Genomic DNA, 22,539 nt, shown 5'->3' with positions numbered 1-22,539 from the left:
CAAGTGCCTTTTTTCCAACAAAGAACACTTTGGTTTAAAAGTTTGAGGTCAGAATTTTTAATACTTCTTTTCAGTAAGGTTGCATTTTGATTGGCCTGAAGTGACTAAAAAGAAATGTATAATGTTACACATTATTTCTATTTAAAGAAATGATTTCACATCAAAGAATAGTTAAAAAACATTTATCACCTTTTGTTTTTTATCATTAATAATAAGAAATGTTTCTACACCATCAAATCTGCACTTCAGGATGATTTCTAAATGATCATGTGACACTGAAGACTGGTGTGATGATGCTGAAAAGATCTAATCACCTGAATAAATTGCATTGTAATCTGTGTAGTAAGCTAGAAATGTAATTTCTATTGTAATTGACATATTTCGTTTTCCTCAGTATTTATCATGTGTAAAATGCAGTCTTTTTCTGTAGAAGTAGTTTCAAAAACATTTGAAAATATTTGAACTGTACTTCAGGGATAAACTTTTATGTGTGTGTGTGTGTGTGTTTTCAGCGTTTTTATCTTGGTGCTCAGCTCTACTACAAAGTAATGGAGTCCATGCTTAAATCGGTAAATATTTATTTGCATTCATATATTCATTTATATTGTTTGATGTAATTTTTTTTCTCTAGTGTTCACAAAATTTGTGCTGTTTTTAGGAGGAGAAGAGGTTATCAGTGCAGAACTTTAGGTAAGAACAATGCGAGCATCTTCTCAGATAATTAACTGTCATTTATCAGATCATTACAGCCATAAATCTGGGGGTTTGTGATTAAATTTTACACCGACAATTAATCATGTTACTTCCTTTTTAGTAAACTTCTCAACAATGCAGCGTTTCATACATCATTGCTTGCATGCGCTCTGGAGGTTGTTATAGCAACCTATGTTGGTAAGTAATTTTTGACATACTTTTTTTCTGCTTATACCACAACCTTAAAAACTTGTAGCACACTTCATTTTGTACACTCTCAGTCAAACGTTTGGATCAGTAAGATTTTAAAAAGGTTTTTAAAAGAACACACTTAAGCTCAACAACACTGCATTTAATTACTCAAAAAGTCAATAATACAAATATAAATAAATGCAGTAAAAATGGTCAGAATGTGAAATTTTAAATAACTGCTTTCTTATTGAATGTATTTTAAAAAGTTATTTATTCCTGTGATTTAAAGCTGAGTTTTCAGCATCATTACTTCAGTCTTTAGTGTCATTATGAATGATCTGCTGCTTAAAAACAACAACATTTTTTTAGATTAGATTGAACTTTATTGTCATTACATATGTACAAATACATGGCAACAAAATGCAGTTTAGGTCTAACCAGGAGTGCAATAGCAGCAAGTGCATTATATTGGTGTAACTGCAATTATAGAAAAAACTATAAGTAATATTTACAGATGGATGTACTATGAGCATTTTATACAGTTTGTAGATAATTTGTGACAGTATTTATTTATTAATACTGTTAAAAACTCCTAGGCTGCATCCTTTTTGTGGACACTGATGTAGTACCGGAGTCACGGTAGCGCAATGGGTAGCACAATGGGTAGCACAATCGCTTCACAGCAAAAAGATCGCCGATTCGAGTCTCAGCTGGCAGAGTGTCAGTTGGCATATCTTTTTGCATGTTCTCCCGTGTTCATGTGGGTTTCCTCCGGGTGCTCCGGTTTTCCCCACAGTCCAAACACATGCACTATAGGTGAATTGGGTTTTGCTGCAAAGAACATATGCTGGATAAGTTGGGGATTCATTCTGCTGTGGCGACCCTAGATTAATAAAAGGACTAAGCTGAAAATAAAATAAATGAATGAATGATAAATTACCTTTCAAAGGTACCAATAAAATGAATACTTTTATTTATTAAAAAGATTTTGTTTCAAATAAATGCTGTTATTTTTAATCGTTTTCTGCAAAAGAATCTTAAATAATTCAAAAAGAATAGCCGTTTTCACAAAACTATTAAATGCAAACCCTGTTTTCATCATTGATCATTCTGAGAATTATTATTAATGATAGAGAACCAATATTCAATAATTGATCTGAATGGAACAGCAAATCATCTTATGACACTTAAGACTGAAACAATGATGCTGAAAAATTAGCTTTGAATTGCTGGATTAAATACTATTTTAAACTGCATCCAATTAGAAAACTTGTTTTAAATTATAATCATATTACTCAATTTTAGAGTGAATTCAATTTACTTATCAAATAAATGAAGCCTTAGTGAGCAGAATAGACATTTTTAACAAACATATATAATCTTTCTGACCCCAGACTTTTGAGCGCTAGTGTATACTTGAGACAGAAGTAGCTTGTTTACATTAACTTTGCTTCGTTTTCCAGGGAGCTCCTTAAAGAATGGAGGTTTTGGCCGTAGTTCAGGGGCCAGCGATTCCGTTGAAAGCGATCTGTGCTTTCCTTGGATTTTGAGTGTCTTCCAGCTGCCTGCTTTCGACTTTTACAAGGTGATCGAGAGCTTCATTAAAGCCGAGCCCACCCTGAAACATGACATGGTGAAGCACCTGGAGCAGTGCGAACATGTGATCATGGAGAGTCTTGCATGGAGAGCGGTGAGTAACTGTTTACTGCTATTTGCATGAATGATTTCATTTAATCAAGCACAAAGCATCAAGCTTGGTTTAGCACCTGCATAAATGGCAGAGTGATCCTTTATGTTGTTTAAAGCAGTGTTTCCCAACCCTGTTCCTAAAGGCACACCAACAGTACATTTTCAACCTATTCCTAATTAAACACACCTGATTCAACTCATCAGAACATTAGAAGAGATTACAAAACATCAAATTAATGGGACAGATAAGGGAATGATCCAAAGTATGAACTGTTGGAGTGCCTCCAGGATCAGGGTTGGGGAACACTGGTTTAAAGTCACCATGAAATAGAAGAAAGGATGCTCCAATCACAAAATGTTCATTTGACTAGTCCTGACTAACTATATGCCAGTTGTCACTGTTATAATTATGTTTTAGATCAAATAAAGCCACATATGTTGCATTTGTTATATTGTTTATCTAATGTTGTAAATTGCTATTTTTATTTACAATCCTTTAAATAAGCACATCAAATGCTCAATTTACAAAGAATATTTTAATCAGAGTGCTTACTTAAAACACTGTCCATTTGGGATACTTTGCTTATTATAAAGCCCTAGTCAGTGTGTGATCTGCAGACAAAAACACACAAAAAATATGAATTTGAACATATCTGAAAAATGTTTATATTTTTATTCACTTCACATTTGATTTGTTGTTTAAAATAGTTTAGTCAAAAAAAATGTTTGAAGTGGGTATTTTTGTTAACCTGAATTTGTGGGAGATTTAAAAAAAAGTTTTTCATCTTTGCTGCAGTCTTTCCAGTTGTATTCCTTAAATCCTCAGTTGTTCACATCATCAATTTGCAATTATTTCTGAGATCTGTCAAAGTTAGCCACTGTTGATGAAGTCATGGATTGTGATCAGAGCTACCCTACTTACAAAAGTGTTGTCTTCTTGTATATCCAAGTCACACTCTTTACTACGGTGGCAGAGAGAGCTTAACGTGCTGCAATTTAAGAAAACACATGCAATTCCAAAAAACAACAGCAAATTAAGAAACAATCTTCATTTCGGTTTGACAGCACACATGTAGATTAATAAAATGTGCTGCATTTTCTTACTACGCAAACAAATTACCGGTACGAAAATGGCTTTACTTTCTCACAACACTTGCAAATAGAATGGAACACAACGGAAATGTTTCAAGGAGACCCTAAAATGTGACCGACACGTCTATTTAGGTTTTGTTTTTTTTAGGCTAATAAAATACGAAGACGTAGGAATCAGGATGATCAATCAAAAATAAACAAAAAAAACTCACCTTTCAAAGATCGCCTACAACTTCACTGAGAAATAGTCACAACACAATAAACATTTCGCAGCATCGTCCGTCACGTCCATCACAGTTAAGCTCTCTCGGTCATCGTACTTTTCACTCTGTCTTGCTAGTGGCTGTTTCCATCTTGAGGGTGTTAAGGTAACATTTATGGAAGAATGACTATCTTACATCTAAAAATAAACATTATGGTATGAAGACTCTAAATATAAATGGAATCAGAAAATCAAATGCTTAAATACAATGATTGACAAGAAAATAAAATGTGTCCTCTGCCATTACGACCATTTATCTGCAGCAAATTTTGATCCATGTAGATCTACAGCATGGAGAACTCAACTGGCTTGTGCAAAAGCTAACAGAGGATCACCTGAGCTCTAATAATGCTTACATTGGCTGTTGCTTCATTTGCATAAATTTAACGGATTCTTAATGGACACGCCCACATCTATTCACCACCAGTCGCTGTCATTAGTATAGTTGGAGTTTGTCGGAAATTTAATTAAAATGTGTTGGATCTTTTCGCTTTGAAGCGTGTTGCTGGTAGTGTGAATGACACTTAAAAGGGTCTCTTGAACAAGAAAAAAGGTTAAAGGCAAGACTTGATCTTGTCCGTGAGGAATTGGTGGTATCATTGTAATTTGGTATATTGCAGCTCTTTTGTTTTTGCCAAAGATAAACACACAAATCATTTTTAAATACTGCAGCATCCCATTAAAGTAGTCTTCATTTAAATGGGGAATTCATTGCTCAGTCTTCAATTAGTGTCAAATTTTTACTCACTGACTAGCACTTCCTCTACTGACGGTTGCCTCTTTGTGCATTAGGCTGCTGGAGAAGTAGTAAATTAGAGGGTTCAGGCAGCAATTGGTGCTGGCCAGTGAGAGCACTATGGGATGGAGCACTTTAGTGACTTTAGCAAGTCCGCAGCTCTGCACCAGGCCCACTTGTGTTAGTGTATAACCCAGCAGGTTAAGGTGGTACGGCGTGAAGCAAAGGAAAAAGACCACCAGGACCCAGTAGATGACTGTGAGTGTGCGCCGGTGCCGGATCTTCCTGCGGCGTGGCAGTCTGCGGAGCACGCGGAGTACACTGCAGTAACTGAACAACAAAAGTAGCGCAGGCAGCAGATAGGCGATTAGCACCAGACCGAGAGCAGCTAGGATTAAAGCACGGTGGCGTTTGGATGAAGGATCCAACAGGCATGATTTGTGCCGTTGAGATGCTGCAGAATACAAGAAGGGCAGAGCGAGACTGAGGGCGAGAACCAGGCACCATATTCCAACACTGAGCAAACGGGCGGTGTGGACTTTTCTCAGATGCTGAACTAGAGGGTGAACCACGGCAAAGTAGCGGTCTACTCCAATGCAAACCAAGAAGAAGATTCCCCCATATAGGCTGATGTACTTCAGCGTGAAGGTCAGTTGACAGAAAGCCACTCCTGGAGACCAGTCTCTGGTGCGGTTGTAGATGCTGGCTTTGTTGTGGTGATAGTAGATGCGCAGGGGCAGTGAGATGACGAAGAAGATATCCGCGGCGGCTAGGTTGGCCATGTAGACAGCCGTGCTGGTGAATGCTTGAGGCATGCGGCAAAAACGCTTCAGTGCTATGCAATTGCTGACCACACCGAATATGAAGATCATGCTGTAGGAGGTCTTGTAGAAGGTGAAGCGGTAGCTGGTGTCCACCGTGCAGTTGGCTGCAATAGGTGTGTATGTTGTGTTCTGGAGATGCATGATCACTCCAGATCTTAATAAAGGCAACTGCTGCACGGTTATACCAGTACTAACATTTTAAATGATTAAAAAAAGGTGGCAGGCATCATTGTTTGGCAATCTCACATCCTAGGCTTTTATTGTTTGGTCTCATCATTTAAGGTCCGAGTGGCTGCTCTTCATGCAGGCACCTGAAACTGTAAAAGGAAATTTACAATGTTACAACTTCCTCTTCATATAAAGTGAACCACCTGCTGCTCTCAGCTAACCATATTCAGCCAGGACGGCTGTGTCTATATGACCTGGCCTTATGAAACGGAAAGGTAAAGCGATTGAATTATGACAGAGGAGGACTTAATTTAGAAAAGCAGGCCAGTAACTTCCAGTAACTAGCTGCTACTACAGTTTCATAGCATGCATAAAACCAGTTTAACGTCAACAAATTTACAATGTGTGCAAATAATGGACGGTTAAAAATTTAAAGTTCATTGGATGAAATAAACTTCGGCTGCTATGCTCAATTATACCTTATTTCAGAAGTGTTTTAAAACTAAAGGCACTCACTATAGATAAAGTGATAGTAGCTTAATGCGCTCAAAATAGATATAATACATGATATAATGCACCTATGCATTGATAATACACTTCTTATTTTATAAAAGATGTCTTATTCTAATTATGATCAGTTCATCTGTAAATATACTCACAACTCTTTGCCTAACTTTTAACTTACCTTTACCGCTTAAATAGTTTGTAACTGTTTCCCACCTTGGTTGAAGCATTTTGCAATATTACAGCATAAACATAAGTAAACCTATATAGCTAAATATCTACATAAATATAATAGTCTAAAATAATAATAATAATAAGAATTAATAAAAATAATAATAATACAATGATACAACATAAACATAAGTAAACCAAAATACCTAAACTTTTACATAAATATAAGTTTAAAATAATAATAATCATCTTAATATTATATAATAATATAATAATAATAATAATAATTAGTGATAATAATATAATAATACAATATAAACAGAAGTAAACCTAAATACCTAAAACTCTATATAAATATAAGTCTAAAATAATATTATATTATATTATACAATATAAAAATGTATAATAATAATACAACAAACATAAGTAAACCTAAATACCCAAACCTTTACCTAAATATAATATTTTTAGACGTCTAAAATAATATAATAATATATTACATAATAATAAATACAATTTTTAGACATAACTATATAGAGAGGTTTTAAGGTTTTAACTATGAGGAAAAAAATGAGCGTTACTTGTTTTTATAATGTTCATATATATATATATATATATATATATATATATATATATATATATATATATATATATATATATATATAATTATAGCCCTTTTTATATCGAGTTCAATTAAATATATTTGTTAATATACAGTTAAATTACGTGTATTAACCAAAATCAACAAACAATAACAATAGATTCAGTCAGACAAAACGTGTTTATTAGTAAGAAATTGTCTATGGAGACTTATAGAGTCTTAAAACTGAGCACAATTCATTTTTGATGTGAAAATCAGATTGCTTTAAAATTGTAGATTTGCATAATTTTAAAAAAGGATCATCTTACCATTTTGCTTTTTCTCATCCATTTCATCTTAATCTCTGTGTTATCTTTTGAGTTCAACAGTCTCTGCTCATTGTCGAGCTTGAGTGAAGGGGTCTTTAACAGATATTAAGACTATATATATTGTCACACTAAATAAATAAACGCGTGTGTGTGTGTGCGTGCATGCGCCATATATCTATTCAGAGCTGGATGTGGGTGTGTGGATTTATTGTTAATATAGTAAAAATAGTGCAAAGCCCCAACTTTTAGTAAAGTTCTAGTTCGTATTAAAACTTTAAAAAATTTTCACTTTAGTTATTGCACAATTCCATTGATTCAGTTATCCCATTTTACTACTTTTACTGTTATTTTAACAAATGCATTTCAGATTCATTTATTAGATTTCTAAAACACCTAACAGGGCTTAATGATGACAATTTCGCAGTAAATCACCACTGGTTTTTACTGACAGTTTTGCATAATGCTTTTTGTAATAATCTTGTAGAATCTGTTGTTTTCTGTAAAATTCTGCTTTGCTGTTGCAGTTTCTGTGGTTTTGTCATCAGGATTAAGTTGTGTAATGTAGATGAGGCTTTGTGAAATTTGCATAGATCATCGGTGAATACTTTAGTAAAAATGTGTCAAGTACAAATCCAGTCATAACTTTCCGGCAAAATCAGTTTTATGAAGTCATGACATCTGTTTAATTTCCAGCTTGTACCATATTTTCATTTTGTAAAGCAAAAATCTTAGTATGCAGTTTTTTTTAAAGAAACCTTTTCTGGAAAAATCTGTTTATTTCTGTCAGCCTTCAACACTTCACTCCTCTTACCAACACTGGAATTCATTTTTGCATCCATTTTTTTCCACCACATTCTTGATCCTCCTAAAACCTGCATTCACTTGTTTTTGAGTTCAACGACATGTGCTTCACTGTCAGTCTGTACTTTCCCACAGCAGCACGTTTTACATTATATATATAAGTCTTTACCACAGTACAGGAAACGTTACTGAGATCTGCATGTCCACAGACTCCGTGAGCGATACATGGGCTGTTCATCATAAATGTTTTCCGGATGTATCAGGTTAAATGTCCAGTTTTTTTGGCCAGTTGGGGGTGTTGGGGTGTACTTAAGTACTTATCCTTTTACATTTAGTATGTTATTATACATTAGACCTGAATATAAATTATTGATGCTTTAGGCTTAAGAAGTTAGGTTTGTGCACAGAATAAAAAAAAAAACATCAGATTAACAAATCAATTATTATTCAGTTATAAGTTCATTTACTGCCTGATGAAATTTAGTTTTACAATGATGCATATTTTAGTTTTATTTTCTTGTTAAAATAATAACATTTGGCAAAACCATATGCAAAATATAGTTTTTCTGATAGTAATACAGGGCTCGAAATTAACCTTTTTGCTTGGTAGCACCGGTGCTTCTAACTTAAAAAAAATTAGGCGCATCAGCCAAAATTTAGTCGCACCTACCAATTATGAGCACCGTTACTACAAGTTTTATACAAACATATTTTTTGAATTTGAAATCAACACTAATTAAACTAATAAGCAAAAAAAAAAATACATATATGCAAGCGTGAGAAAAATATGTCTCATCAAATCCCGTTATAACAAGAAGACAACTGTTTTAAACCATTCCTGAGCGCTGCGTTTCACGTTTCAAGTGCAGACAAAGAGCTTAGAGATGCATTCTGCGTGAATGTCTCCCGAATCCGCGCATGTGGTGAACATTTTGCAGTAATAACTGGTCGCACACAACAATTTTAAGCACTCGCAGACCTGTTCAACGTTAAATCTATCCAATTATATTATATAAATATAATTATATTCACTGCAAATAATTTGATATCACAGTAAACTAGCTAGTGTACAAGGGCTGCACAATATTGAAGAAATCTGACATTTTTTTCACATGATGATTTGAATAGCACTTTGGAAAGATTTCCCTAATTTAGATCAATCCTGTAATGTTACTTTTGTGGATGCACACATTGCGATATAAATATATTGAATATATTGTTTACCTGTATAGTGTACCTTAACATGTTTTGGGATATTACACCAAATAATTATATTTTAACTGTTCTGAATTTCAAACATTAATATTGCAATGTCTAAAAATGAATGTAAAAATGGCTAAAAACGTGGCATCTTTTCACTTTATGCTATGCTTTAACGTTTTTATTTAATTTCATTTTGAAATAATGTCATCAGTAACTTAAAGAATAAAACAAAAAGCAATGATTTTCTCAAACTAATAACTACTGCATAAACGTGGATCCAGAGAAAGGGAGGATTTTCAATTAATCACTTAAATTTTTACGTAATTTTAATTATTTTATTAAAATTAATTATTTTTAAAAAATTAAACAAAACTCAAAATAGAACTTTTGCTGCCTTTTTAAACTACTAATTTAAAACTAATTGAAACAACAATTCTTAGTGTTTTTTGGGGGACAACTCAATTGTTTTATGTTCAATCCACTTAAATTAGTAAGAATTATGAAGTTGACTTAATCTGTGTTAGAACAACATGAAAGAATTGTGTGGAACCCAGCATTTTTATAGTGAAGTGTCCTGTCTTAATACCCATACTTGTTTTATTGGCATGGTTTTAAGGTTAAGCATATCCAAACATACATTAAGCTCAGGAACTCGCATACCTTGGAAGCACAAGTCCAAAAACATTGCTGTTCTAGTTCATTTATTTTTGATATCACATTTATTTTGTGTATAATTGTAATATATTTCACATTTCAATTGAGATTTATTTTGTAAACACTTAATTTGCTACAGTTAAATGGTATCATTCATAGAGAGTTCTGAACAGATATGTTGGAAAATTTATTTAAAAGTGCAATGTATTAAATGTTTGAATTATGTAAATAAAGCTCTAAATCACATGCAAGGACACTTTGTTGAGTGTTGTATTTGTTATTTGAAAGTTCTGTGTACACTTGTAGTTTTAAAGGGTTAGCTCACCCAAAAATAAAAGCTCTGTTGTTAAGTACTTAACTTTATGCCGTTCCAATCCTGATAGTTTAGATGAAATTCAATAGCTCCGTTATCCTACATAGACAGTAAGACTCCAGACTACTCAAAGTCTAGAAAAGAACCGAAAATTCTGTCAAAACGATCCATATGCGTCAGCAGTAAGCATATGAAGCTCCGAGAACACTTTTGAATACCAAACTTTTTTGAAAACATCTTTCATAGACACCTGTGTCTACTTTGTCAGATCAGGGTGCATGTTTACTACGGGAAATAAAATGGCTGGTTTTAACACTTAAGTGTTCTCTGAGCTTTGTGTGATTACAGGTAAACCACTTAAGTCACATTGAAACTTTTGAAAGTTGGTTCCTTTCTTGGACTTTGAGGGCTCTATTTTGACGGTCCATGTGCAGAGCGCAAAACACAGGGCGCAAACGCTTTCAGGGTGTGTCAGAACGCATTTTTGCTAATTTAAGGACAGGAAAATCTGCTTTGCGCCGTGGCGCATTGTCTAAAAGGGTTGAGTTTATTTTCTTAATGAGTTATAGGTGTGTTTTGAGAATAAACCAATCAGAGTCTCATCTCCCATTCCCCTTAAGAGCCAGCTGCATCGCGCCAAGCACATTTGCTATTTACAGGACGTAAAGTAAGTCTAAGTTGAAAAACTGAGCATTTCACAAGCAAACAGTTAAGTCTTTTTTTTAACAGAAAACTGTTAAACAGAGCATCTACTGCGTGAGAATGAGTGATAATGGATCTACTTTCACTTTCGCTCTTGGATAGGGAAACCTTTACGCTTAGACATCAATTAGTCTATAAATAATTAATATTCGTTTCAAAACTATTGCTAAATTCAGTTCTAATTTCCAGCAAATGAATAAATGAACAATAATAACGAAGTGTGCTCAAAAAAAAAAGTTATATCCTAAAACACATGCTGTGCCCCTTATGGTCTAAAACCTGACAGGTGGGCAAATCTAAGCTTGTATTTAATAAAACAAATATAAATATGGATATAATAAATAATACTGCTAATAATAATAACATTATACAAAAGCAAATTGTTATGAATGAACTGAAAAAGCCTCCTGAGATGAAGAAGACATAAAAGCAGTTATTTTTTATTTATTTATGTAGGCTAGAAAATAATATGTTTTGTAATATTTTAATCCTTTATATTTTTATCCTATATCTGTTCTTATTATATCTTATATGTATCCTTAATATTTAAATTTTTTCATATGTAAAGATATTTGCCTATTGCTCTCTTGTGCATATTAAGCAGTGTGTAAGCGAGGCGCAACTCTGCGCTGGAGTTTAGACTGGGTTTGTTTTGGTCTAATGAAAAATCTAATTTAGTTTCTCAAAATAGCAACGCGCCAGCAGTGCGCCTCAGAACGCCTTCCTTTTTAGACCAGAAGGCCTATGGGTGCACATATAAGCGCTAATGCATTTGCTATTTAAACAGCGTAGCGCAACGCCTCAAAACGACTCTTGCGCCAAGCTGAAACTAGCAAAAGACTATTGCGCCACGCCTTGCTCCACATTGCGCCGGGTGTATGATAGGGCCCTGAATGTCTCAGCAACCTTGCTATCTGTGGAGAGTCTCAGATTTCATCTAAAATCTCTTCATTTGTGTTCTGAAGATAAACAAAGGTCTCAGGGGATGACATGAGGGTGAGTAAATAATAACACAATAAACATTTTGGTGAACTAATTCTTTAATGACCACTTAAAGGTTTTTACATTACATACATATTTTACAGGTTTTATAGAAAGTTCAATTAATTTTAATTAATTTTAATCACCCGTTTTGGAAAGAATTTTAATTGCTGCCATGATGTCGATTCAGAACTGATTGCAGAACAGAGCATTCAAGGTTTTTGTTTCAGTGGCTATTCTTTTGATGAATTGTTAATTGGTAAAATGTCTGATGCTTTTTGTTGTGAATCTTTAGAGTTTACGTAGTGTTTGTGTGTATGTGACTCGTTGCAAAACTTGTTTCCTCCTAGGAGGACAATAAACACAAGCAAACAAACAAACAAACATGCACGCAATACAAAAAATACATGTCAGTGCAAAACTGCCAAGTGCAGTTATTGGGACAGGCCCATTTTATTTGGAGTTACTTGGAAAAAAAAAACATACTGTAACAGCTTTAATGTGAAATGCAGCGACAGTTTAATTCAGTGTTTCACCAGCTCATTCCAATTGAGCTCTGCCTTATGGGAAAATACTGAAGAGGCAGTGCATTCCTATGTGAAGCATATATGCAAAACCTACTGTCTGCTTGAAATGCCCTTTAGAGGTATGGTTTGTCAGTGTTTGGAGCAAGTCCTTCAGGCATGTGATAACCCAAGGAATGCAGTGCAAGTGAAGCAGCAGGGCTCGTTCAGTCCTGTTCAGCAATCCAGAAATGTAGCCTTGCACTTTTGATTTAAGGTCACTCAGTTTTTTTCTTTTTTTAAAAAAACTGAATAAAAAAAAATATTTAAAAAGGAAATATAATTTATATTTCTTATTTTTAGTTGCTACGTTACATCCCAAACAAAAAATAAATAAATCCTGGGGCACACCCTGCAGAACTGTTCGTCATCAGCTTAATTTCTTACAAAGACAAACCCTGATATAATCTCCGGACTTAATGTCATCTTTTTCTATGGTCACTCCCTTTTCCGTTTACTGTTTATCATCTGAGCAGATATAATACAATTTGTTTATCTTAATCAGGTCTTGGCTCGGAAAACAATGTTAGCAGTTTAAATTTCCCAGGAATAAACATGGGAAGACATGTGGAAACATTTTATGGGAACTTTTGTGTGACAAATGACTGGCAGTTTGAATGGTCTATACGATAGTATTAATACATTTACTTGTAAAACAAAAATGGATTCAGATTTAGATGGTAACACTTTATAGTAAGGTTAACAGTGGTTTCGATTTAAAACAGCATCAGTCTTACACCATTTATTCATCTTGGTTAATGTCAGTTGCTACATATTACAGTGAAATAACAGTTATTCAATTAAATAGCACAAACTTCTTGCTGAAAAATAAATTAAGCAGCAGTTTGCTGTACTGTAATCCTTAAATAGATTGTTTTCATATGCAGCTAAATCATTGTCCTAAATACAGTGCTCAGCATATATGAGTACACCCCTCACCAATCTATCTTTTAAATTCATGTTTTTAATAGGAAGCTATACATTATTATGTTTGTGCATATTCATTAGATTAGTCAGTACTGAAGCCAAATCTGGAGCTTATCTAACAAAATAACTTACGATAACGGTCCAAAAACTAGTACACCCAAATTTATATATTATAGAAAAATATTAAATACAAATTTTAAAAAGAGAAAAAATCAAGAGAAGCAAAAAAATTTAAAATTTAGTTGAAATTTTGTAGGTTGTAAATGGTTTTGCAATATTTAGCTTGAATTTAATTGTATTATCTTTCGATTTCTGAATATGTTTGGCAACTAAACTATTATTTTAATAAATATATCTGTTTAATAAATCTGTTTTGTTTAAACGCACTAAAATACATTACTTATATTCACTGAGAAACGGATACAAACATTCATTTTTTAAAATGGGCTGTACTCAATTGTACTGAGTACAGTGGGTGCCTTCAAAACAATTGTTACTTTAATTGACATTTGGATGAAAAAACATAAATTGACATGTATCAATAGTATATTTATATTATTACTCTATTTTTATTAAAGACTTACAATGTGATCTAGATAATCTAATGCAGTAAAAAATACAGTATAAAAAATATAAAACTAATGTTAATAAATGTAATTTCACTGACAAGTGCTACCATTTTAACTTTTCTAACACATAGCAAGCAGGTTTGAAGCTCAACTTTAACACTTAGTTCAGAAATACTAATTTTTATATTTTCTTTTTCAGCCCATAGTCGTGTGCATAGTTTGTATGCAGTTATAATATCAATAATCCATTAACAGTTGTTGAGTTTGTGCTGTAAACAAACACCCTTTCTATAGATACTCAGATTTTATTCTTGTAACTTTCAGATAGACAGTTAGATATACAGACATTTTTCAGATAGTTATCAGTCTGCTATATCCTGTCCAAAACCAATCGCTAAATGTCAGAGGAAAACCTGGTACAAAAAAGGTATAAAACCTATTTGCTGCCTGATCTTTGGTCATATTGTAGACTCTTCAATCATGAATTTAGCTGTTAGAGATGTGATTTTATCAATCGTCCCCCTTCCATTGTAGTCACTGTTGTCGATAGTGTTGTTTAACGTGTTTTTGTGTACACCGTACGATTTTCGTTTCATTGAATTCTGAATGGTCTCTGAGGTGAAATAATAGATGACCGGGTCAAAGCAACAGTTAGTCACTGCAATGCAGAATGCAATAGGATAAATTGTCCGGACCACCGTCTCCACGGTGCAGTTCTGTATAACCTCACTTCGGACCAGGGTATAGAAGACCAAATTGACATTGAATGGGATGAAGCAGAAACAGAAGATGAGCAAGTGCACCACGATCATGCGTAAGATCTTGGCTTTGTTGAGCTGCCCTCCTCGACTGATGGTCTCGGGGTGGCGTAAAGTCTGCAAGACCTTCACGGAGCAGATGAAGTTGATCATTAGTGGAATCAGGAAGCCCACCGTCTCCATAAACACCACAACTTTTGAAACCTGGGACTTCCACTGAGATTTGGAGTAGTTTTCAAAACAGTACGTCTCGTTTTTATGTGAAGTGATGTCCATTACGAATCCTGCGGTGAGACCTCCGGACAGAAGAACCACCCAGATTACACCGCAGGCTATTTTGGCGTTACGCTTGGTCCTCAGTGTTCTTGATGCGAAAGGGTAAACGATTGCCAGGAATCGGTCAACGCTAATGCACGTGAGGAAGAGGATGCTGCCGTACATGTTGGTGTAGAACAACGTGACTGATATTTTGCAGAGAGCGTCACCAAAAGGCCATTGGCGGTTGATGAAGTAAAATGTCCTGAAAGGCAAACTAACGACGAAAAGGGAGTCAGAGACCACAAGGTTCATCATGTAGGTTGTAGTCTCATTGCGCATTTTTAGTCTGCAAACAAAAATGTACATGGCCACCATGTTGAAGAGCAGCCCGAGGATGAAGACAATGCTGAAAACAGAGCTGTATAACACATATTTGAAGCTATCGTTTGTGCAGTTGCTCCTCTCAGTCATCATCAATGATTCTTTTGGCTTAAAACACAGTGAGTGTATCTGTCAAACCTCAGAAGATCCATAAAGAAGTATACAAATCCAGTGTGTATACATTACATGGTGTCTTACCGTTCAGATGTTGCGTAATCCTACTCTCAAAGTACAGCAAGTGCTCACACGTAAGCATCTGCATGAGCGAACCACATCAGCTTGCCTACTTTGTCCTCTCAGTAAGGTATGCTGGATGCTTTGCATAAGTGGTTTACTCAATAGCTACCTTGCTACCAGCACAGGAAGTTGGTTTCTAGATGTTAGCTCTTCATCTTCTCTGTTCCAAGGTGCTTACAAGATAAAATGTCCTCAATCTTGAATCCTTTATGAATAGTTGATCCATAACCTGATGTTTTCCACCACAAAAGAAATGCAATGGGATGTTTTCGTCTACTCGCCTGGTTTTTAGTTTCTTGTTCCTTTTCTCGGCTTCCCTTTACTGTGTTTTGGGGTTAGCGTGATGCAGGTCTTTGTCTTTGAGATCTGTGTCACTATGTAGTAGCTGTGTGAGGCTATTAGTATCCAACTCTGCTGTTCAGTCTCTGGTGTACACAGTGAGATTTGCTGATTGTGAAGGGCTGGAGGGCAGACAAGAGGGTGGGGCTGGAGTTGAGGCTCCTCCCATGTTTAAATTGTTCATTTGTGACACCCTTGCTCTTCTCTGATGCAACTGCTGCACTTTCAGAATGAGTTGCCTGTAGAGTTCACACGCCTTTTGGTTAAGGTGCATCTTTCAGAATGATGTTTCTGTGCATCATGGGCAAGCAGGTTTCTTTAACATTAAAGATTAAAAGATTAAAGATTAAAGCACTTCTGTTTAATATATTACTGATGTTGGAGAAAATTGAGTTTTTGTTGGTTTTAGTTTATAGACCCAAGATTAGTGCCAATTAACCCATTAAATGCTTTAGTTATTGCAATTAGTTTGTGCAAAACTCTTAAGAATGTATATTATTTGTGATGAGACGATAACCGGTTTCAAAGTTTACCGCAGGTTGGAAAAGTCAAGGTTTTAAAACTGCTAAAAACTTTTTTCTTCTTTACTATTTTATACTATTATTATACTATTTGTTTTATTTTATAATCTGTGTTTTTGAAACTAATAAAGACAGCAGAAGTCAATGATTAGTTTGAATTATTTAGCCTGACGTGTTTACTTCTCCAAAATATTGTTTTTTATCCAGACATTTAAAAGTAACTAATTTTAGAGCAGTAATCACATACCATGAAACCATGATTTTTTTATCCAAGGCTATCATTCTGTCAGAATCTTATACCAGCCCGTACTTATTTGTGATTCCAAATGAAATAGTCTTCGAGTGTTTTAACTACTGATTTTATTTTACTTTCTATTATGTCTGAGATGTTTACTGCTTCAAAATATTGTAAATGTTGCCTAAAATAAAATATATTGTGTTCAAAGAGGGGGGAAATAGGTAGTTTTTTTACCTAAACATTAAAAAATATCTAATTTTAGAGCAGTAATCACAATACTGTGAAACCACACTCAAAAAAATGATATGTTGAGGTTAATTAACTTTTTTTTGTCCACTGGTTCCACGTAACCGAGTTAAGTTACCTTTAAGAAAGAATATTAATTTTAGTGAACTTAAGTTAGTTACATAAAGGTAATGTAATGTTGTTTAGTTCAATCAACGTAACATTTATAATTTAGCTTTAATCAATGTAGTTATTTAAGTTCAATTATTCTAAAATTGATATTGTTATGTTTAACTAAATAAAAAAACTATTTCCGTTTCACTGAGTTTATTCAATAGCATTTTTACAGTTTTACACATTTTCCAGCAATAATATGATTATCAAAATCCAAATACTGTCTTTCTGTATCTTCACTTATTACAATAAGTTAAAATATTAATACTATTAAAATAATACTAATACAAGTATGAAGCAAATTGAAAACAATAAATTATTTTAAAAATATGCTTACAAAAACATCATGAAAACACTTTTCAAAATAATACTTTTCATATATTACAAAACATTCAAAAATAATATTCTGCCTTCAAATGATTTATCAAAAATATACTTAGAAAAATTAAGTCTTCTTTTGTAAACTATTCTGTACCTTCTTTACACTGAAAAAGCAGATAACACTTCAGTTGTTCAAAGAAAGATTAACATTTTAAAGCAAAGTAACACGATCAGCACTACACCATAAATTAGACCAACCATCACAGAACATGCAATAGCTACACACATTCATCTCTCTGACACTTGCACCATTTATGCACATTTGCACCAGACACTTTCTTACAACCAGTCCCTATATCTAAAAAACAAAAAACAAAACATTGTGCATGAAGTCTGCTTCACACAGGTGTGTGGGCTTGACAAACCACATGTAGAAGCATTCTTAATTCTTAAAATTCTTTGTATAATTAGCGCATCTTGGGTGTATCGCCTCTTCTTGTTGATTTGCTGAATATGTCCTCAATTGTAAGTCACTTTAGACAAAAGAGTCTGCTAAATGTCAATGTAACTACTGTAGATTCATAAGGTGGTGTTGCACATCAAGGTTTGCGCTTCATCATGCCTAGCATCCTAAAAAAGTCAGGTAAAAAAATAAAACATTTACCAACAGATCAAAGGTGAAAGGAGGAATTGGTTTAAGAGGAAATACAAAATGTTTAAAAAAATAAAATAAAATAGCTTACCATGTACTCCCTCACTTAGGGGCTTTGAGGATGCATTCACACCTTTTTTTCCACTGGTGATGTTCTAAATGACATGAAATGAAAATTTATAATTTACTAAATAATTTGTAGTTACAATTACTAGTAATTTTTACTGTACATCATTTTAATGTGTGTATAGGCATCTAAAGGCATAGTACCTGGATGATCCACAGTCTCCTCCGCCAGATATGGGACTTTAGAGGTTGAGCTGTAAACCTGTGAGGGAGAAAATAGATGTGAGTGAGCAAAGATTTAAAATAATAAAATATAATAATATAAATAGCAAACTACTAAACTTAAAAATTTAAACATGTTAGATGACCAAACAAATAAGCTTACATTAAATATGTCATCATGCTAGATGTCATCCTATTTAAGTGTCACATGCTTTTTTGCTGATTTTTTTTAAGTTAACAGGCTTGAATAATGCAATTAGATAATAAATAACAATGTGCCAACACCACATTTTAATTGTTATTATGTAAGTTATCAAAACTGGCATTCAAACTCGACAAAATGCTTGACACTTATTTAAAATAAAGACTATCAAATCAAATAAAAAATCAAATCACTTTTATTGTCACATTATCAGCAGCACGTGTGCTATGATGAGTGAAAAGCTTAGACTATTCTAACATGACTATTCCTTACTACCAACGTTTGCAACTTAATTTTGGGGGAGTTAATATATACCAAGTATAAAATTTCACAGGAATGCAAAACAAACTATACATTTATCGGTCTATAATGTGCAAAAGACACAGGGAACATGACAATTTCATAGCAATACTATACACAAACACAACATATTATTACAGGAGAGTACATTTATGATTCAAATGTTGTCACAGCCTCAGTATAAATACTTAAAGTAAAAAAAAAATCTCACCTGTGTGTCCACATTGGGGAAAGCTTTGTGCACGTTCTTAATTTGTACTGTAATCTTCCTCTTTTGATTCCCATAATATGGCGCCGAGCTGAGAGTGATCGTTGTGGTTTGAATCTTCTTACTTCCTGTGTTGTTTTGAAACTGCGCATGTGCAGATATTACTCCACCTATTGACCAAAATGCAGTACTGCAGAAGCAACACAACTCCCTTTCATTCATGTTAATTAAGCGAGCTGTTTAAATGTGAAAACTTACTTTTTCTAATTTTTTCCAACACAACACTTTTATTTTTAATACACAAACATAAGCGAATTGCTTAATTTTAACATAGTTACATTCTTTGGTCCAACTAAAGCCATAATTCATTTTTTTGAGTGCATGACATTATTTATACAAGGTTATCATACAGTCAGAATCTTATAACCGGCCCATGCCTATTTGTGATTCCAAATGAAGTAGTCTCTAAATGTTTTAACTACTGATTTTTTTCTTTCTATCAAGACAGAAAACTTAAATACAGTTGAAGTCAGGATTATTAGCCCCCCATTTTTTTTAAATATATTTTTTTATTTTAGTATTTCCCAAATTGTGTTTAAGAGGAAAGGACATTTTCACAGTATGTCTGATAATGTTTTTTCTTCATAAGAAAGTCATATTTGTTTTATTTTAGCTAGAACAAAAGTCGTTTTTAATTTTTTATTAGCCCCTTTAAACTATATATTTTTTCGATAGTCTTCAGAACAAACCATCATTATGCAATAACGATGCCTAATTACCCTATCCTGCCTAGTTAACCTGATTGACCTAGTTAAGCCTTTAAATGTCACTTTAAGCTGTATAGAAGTGTCTTGAAAAATATCTAGTCAAATATTATTTACTGTCATGTTGGCAAAGATAAAATAAATCATTTATTAGAAATTATTTATTAAAACTATTATTATTAGAAATGTGCTGAAAAAGTCTTCTCTCCGTTAAACATAAATTGGGGAAAAATCACACAGGGGGGCTAATAATTCTGACTTTAACTGTATATGCAGTTAACAATACTAGGAGTCTGCAAAAATATTGTAATAATATACATTGTAATAGACTATATTGTGATATGACAGTAGTTAACTCTGTTAAATCTAACACAATCTTTGCATAAAAAAAGCCAAAATATCTTGAGTTCAAAAGCTGTCAAAGCAAATTTCTACACAATCTTTAAAAAATATTATTTGAATAAATAATTAAATGGAGCATTAGTAACACATTTATTTATATATCATTTGCCAAAACCAGCCTAGGTACAAGCACAAACACACACTTGACAAAATAAGTATAGACTATTTTAAGGGATGTAAACAAAAACAATAGTCCTGACGTATTTTTTGTCTTAGATTTTTAATTTCTATAGCTTTTAAGAATTAAAAAATAGCCACATATTGATAAATAATGTTATGATAGATGATTTAACATTAAGTTATGATTGAATTGCCTCTTGTTACAGTTATGAAATAGTTTGATAACAAGCGGGAAATGTTCATGGGCCAATGACATCTCCACATTGAAATGGTTTATATTTAATCATTTTTATTGGAGAAAGGGAAATCTCAAAAATTACTAAGTCATGTTTTTGTCAGTATTGCTGAATGTTTATAATCCATCACTTCTTTTCATGTCAAATCTATACAAATGTATCCCTTTAGGTAGGATTAAACATAAGAATAACATCATACAGAATATACGTTATACATGCCAATAAGCATCCAATATCTTAATAATAGGGCGACAATAAGCCACTAGTTATTTTTGAGAATTGATACATGAACTAAAATGTTACTGATTACTGTTACATTCCTTTGGACAAATCTATAATTTAGTAGCTAAATGATTTCTGCATTTACATTAACTATCATTGGATTATTATGTGTTTGTCAGTATTGCAGAATGTTCATAATCCATCACTTATATTTATGTCTACTCTATCCAAATGAATCCCTTTACAGTTCTTAGGATAAAACGTTTATAAAATACTAAATAGTGTTTGTGTGTCTGTGCTTGGTTTTCTTCTGATTATAAGTTGTTTTATGTAATAGCACATTGCTCATTGATTCCTGGGCACAAAGAGGGATTGTCAGTCCAAAGTTCACACATTCAGCTTGACGTGACCTCACTCGTACAACACCGTGTGCAAACCCTGAGCTTGTAAATCAAGGGAGTGTCGAGAGTTCATTTGATGTTTGTTGAATAGAGTTATAGAGAAGTAAACCTGTTTGCTTTTAAAACATGATCATTCTTATGATGAATGAATAAATGCATCACATAAAACTATATTCAGTGTTTAGAAAATAATTATGAAGCATTCATTTATATTACTAGTTACTTATAAAACACATTTGCAACATGCACAGGGTTGTTTTGTCTTGATTTACACACAGTCAAAATCATGTGGCACCTTTGTGTCTTTATTTTTATTTGAAAAATTGTTTAGACTAACAACAGATTAATCAGTCTTTTTATTTTGTATGATACCATATATTGACCAAGCATACTTCTTAGAAGGAACTGCTGACAAGAGGGAAATAGCAGAGTAAGAAAAAATATGGTGAAGGGGGCTCCAGATTTTGCGTCTGTCTAATAAGTAGTCTAGACATGTCAAAAGGAGCATGATGCTTGTAGAAGTTGTGAAATATATTGAAGATGCACTTAATTGTTCAGTTCTGGTATGCAGAGAAGGGTTGCAGAAAGAGGAAGTATGTCTGGGTGCAACACTCAAAGGACTGCAGAACGACTGATAAGTGGCGTTACACCAAAACTCCACCTGCAAGTTAGTTGCAAACCTCCTGAATGTAATTCTTGTATTGCATTAGGGTAACGTAACCCAGAACTCTGTCCTTGAATTATTCATTTGTATCTAATGATTTACTAATATTTTTAACATTGAAGAAAACCCTCTCCTGACCTTTTTTATTGAACACGCATGGAATTGGCTAGATATTTCAACAGTGTGTAAATAAGGAAGTATTAAAATGTAATTGTGTTCAAATGACATGACAGAGGCAGAGCCTCAATCACTGTAGTATGCATTGTCTTCTCTTAATCGCTTCCCTTTTTTTGGAGCCAGAGACATTCTTGGTTTTGGTCAGTGATGTAAGTCCATGTCTCGTCTTTTTTCTAGGACTCTCCACTGTTTGACCTGCTCAAACAGTCTCGCGAGGAAGGACCCGGTGAACAAGCAGAGCCCCCTGCAACACTCAACCAGCCCCTCCATCACAACCACACGGCTGCTGATCTGTAAGTCTTCCTGTTTAAAAGGAAACAATCAAAAAACTGTTCTGCTATAGTTTGCACTCGAAACTAGGGTTAGCTCAGATTGAGGAAATAATGTTTTTTTTAAATCACTACTCAGAACGCTTTACACGCAACTGACTTGTCTAAAATTAAAATGGGCCCTAACATAGGAGGTTATTGCTTAACCAGTGCATGGGAAAGCAAACTG

General features: G+C 33.7%; 4 protein-coding genes across 5 annotated transcripts in view; 1 reads left to right on the top strand and 3 right to left on the bottom strand.

Moving 5' to 3' along the window:
* rb1 (retinoblastoma 1) overlaps positions 1-22,539 on the top strand; it is a 56,618-nt gene that overhangs the window by 16,772 nt on the left and 17,307 nt on the right. For both annotated transcript variants that reach the window (XM_087300330.1, NM_001077780.1), the window contains 5 exon segments: positions 513-569; positions 659-690; positions 815-891; positions 2,349-2,575; positions 22,219-22,334. In XM_087300330.1, the coding sequence (XP_087156456.1) occupies positions 513-569; positions 659-690; positions 815-891; positions 2,349-2,575; positions 22,219-22,334 (509 nt within the window).
* LOC137488812 (lysophosphatidic acid receptor 6) lies at positions 3,069-7,355 on the bottom strand. Its single transcript, XM_087301280.1, has 2 exons — positions 7,241-7,355; positions 3,069-5,805 (listed from the first exon to the last, which is right to left on the bottom strand). The coding sequence occupies exon 2, from the start codon at positions 5,627-5,629 to the stop codon at positions 4,673-4,675; it is 957 nt and encodes a 318-aa protein (XP_087157406.1). The 5' UTR covers positions 5,630-5,805; positions 7,241-7,355; the 3' UTR covers positions 3,069-4,672.
* On the bottom strand, positions 12,324-16,026 carry lpar6b (lysophosphatidic acid receptor 6b). The gene has a single exon (XM_087301276.1). It carries the CDS (start codon positions 15,441-15,443, stop codon positions 14,412-14,414), a length of 1,032 nt encoding a protein of 343 aa, XP_087157402.1. The 5' UTR covers positions 15,444-16,026; the 3' UTR covers positions 12,324-14,411.
* LOC147831918 (uncharacterized) lies at positions 17,221-19,389 on the bottom strand. The gene is made up of 4 exons (XM_087301295.1): positions 19,059-19,389; positions 18,328-18,385; positions 18,149-18,212; positions 17,221-18,035 (listed from the first exon to the last, which is right to left on the bottom strand). The coding sequence occupies exons 1-3, from the start codon at positions 19,275-19,277 to the stop codon at positions 18,160-18,162; spliced, it is 330 nt and encodes a 109-aa protein (XP_087157421.1). The 5' UTR covers positions 19,278-19,389; the 3' UTR covers positions 17,221-18,035; positions 18,149-18,159.

Source organism: Danio rerio, chromosome 21 (assembly GCF_052040795.2).
Source record: "Danio rerio strain M-AB ecotype USA chromosome 21, GRCz13ab, whole genome shotgun sequence".
In the NCBI taxonomy this organism is placed as follows: domain Eukaryota; kingdom Metazoa; phylum Chordata; class Actinopteri; order Cypriniformes; family Danionidae; genus Danio; species Danio rerio.
The sequence above is the reverse complement of the archived record's forward strand: the minus strand, read 5'-3'. Positions and strand labels throughout refer to the sequence as shown.

Excerpts from the sequence above, each read along its gene's own strand:
- lpar6b (XM_087301276.1), bottom strand. The coding sequence starts at position 15,443 with ATGATGACTGAGAGGAGCAACTGCACAAACGATAGCTTCAAATATGTG.
- LOC137488812 (XM_087301280.1), bottom strand. The coding sequence starts at position 5,629 with ATGCATCTCCAGAACACAACATACACACCTATTGCAGCCAACTGCACG.
- LOC147831918 (XM_087301295.1), bottom strand. The coding sequence starts at position 19,277 with ATGAATGAAAGGGAGTTGTGTTGCTTCTGCAGTACTGCATTTTGGTCA. Across the intron at positions 18,386-19,058 it reads TCCCCAATGTGGACACACAG|GTTTACAGCTCAACCTCTAA; the intron begins GTGAGATTTTTT and ends TCTCCCTCACAG. Across the intron at positions 18,213-18,327 it reads GGAGACTGTGGATCATCCAG|AACATCACCAGTGGAAAAAA; the intron begins GTACTATGCCTT and ends CATGTCATTTAG.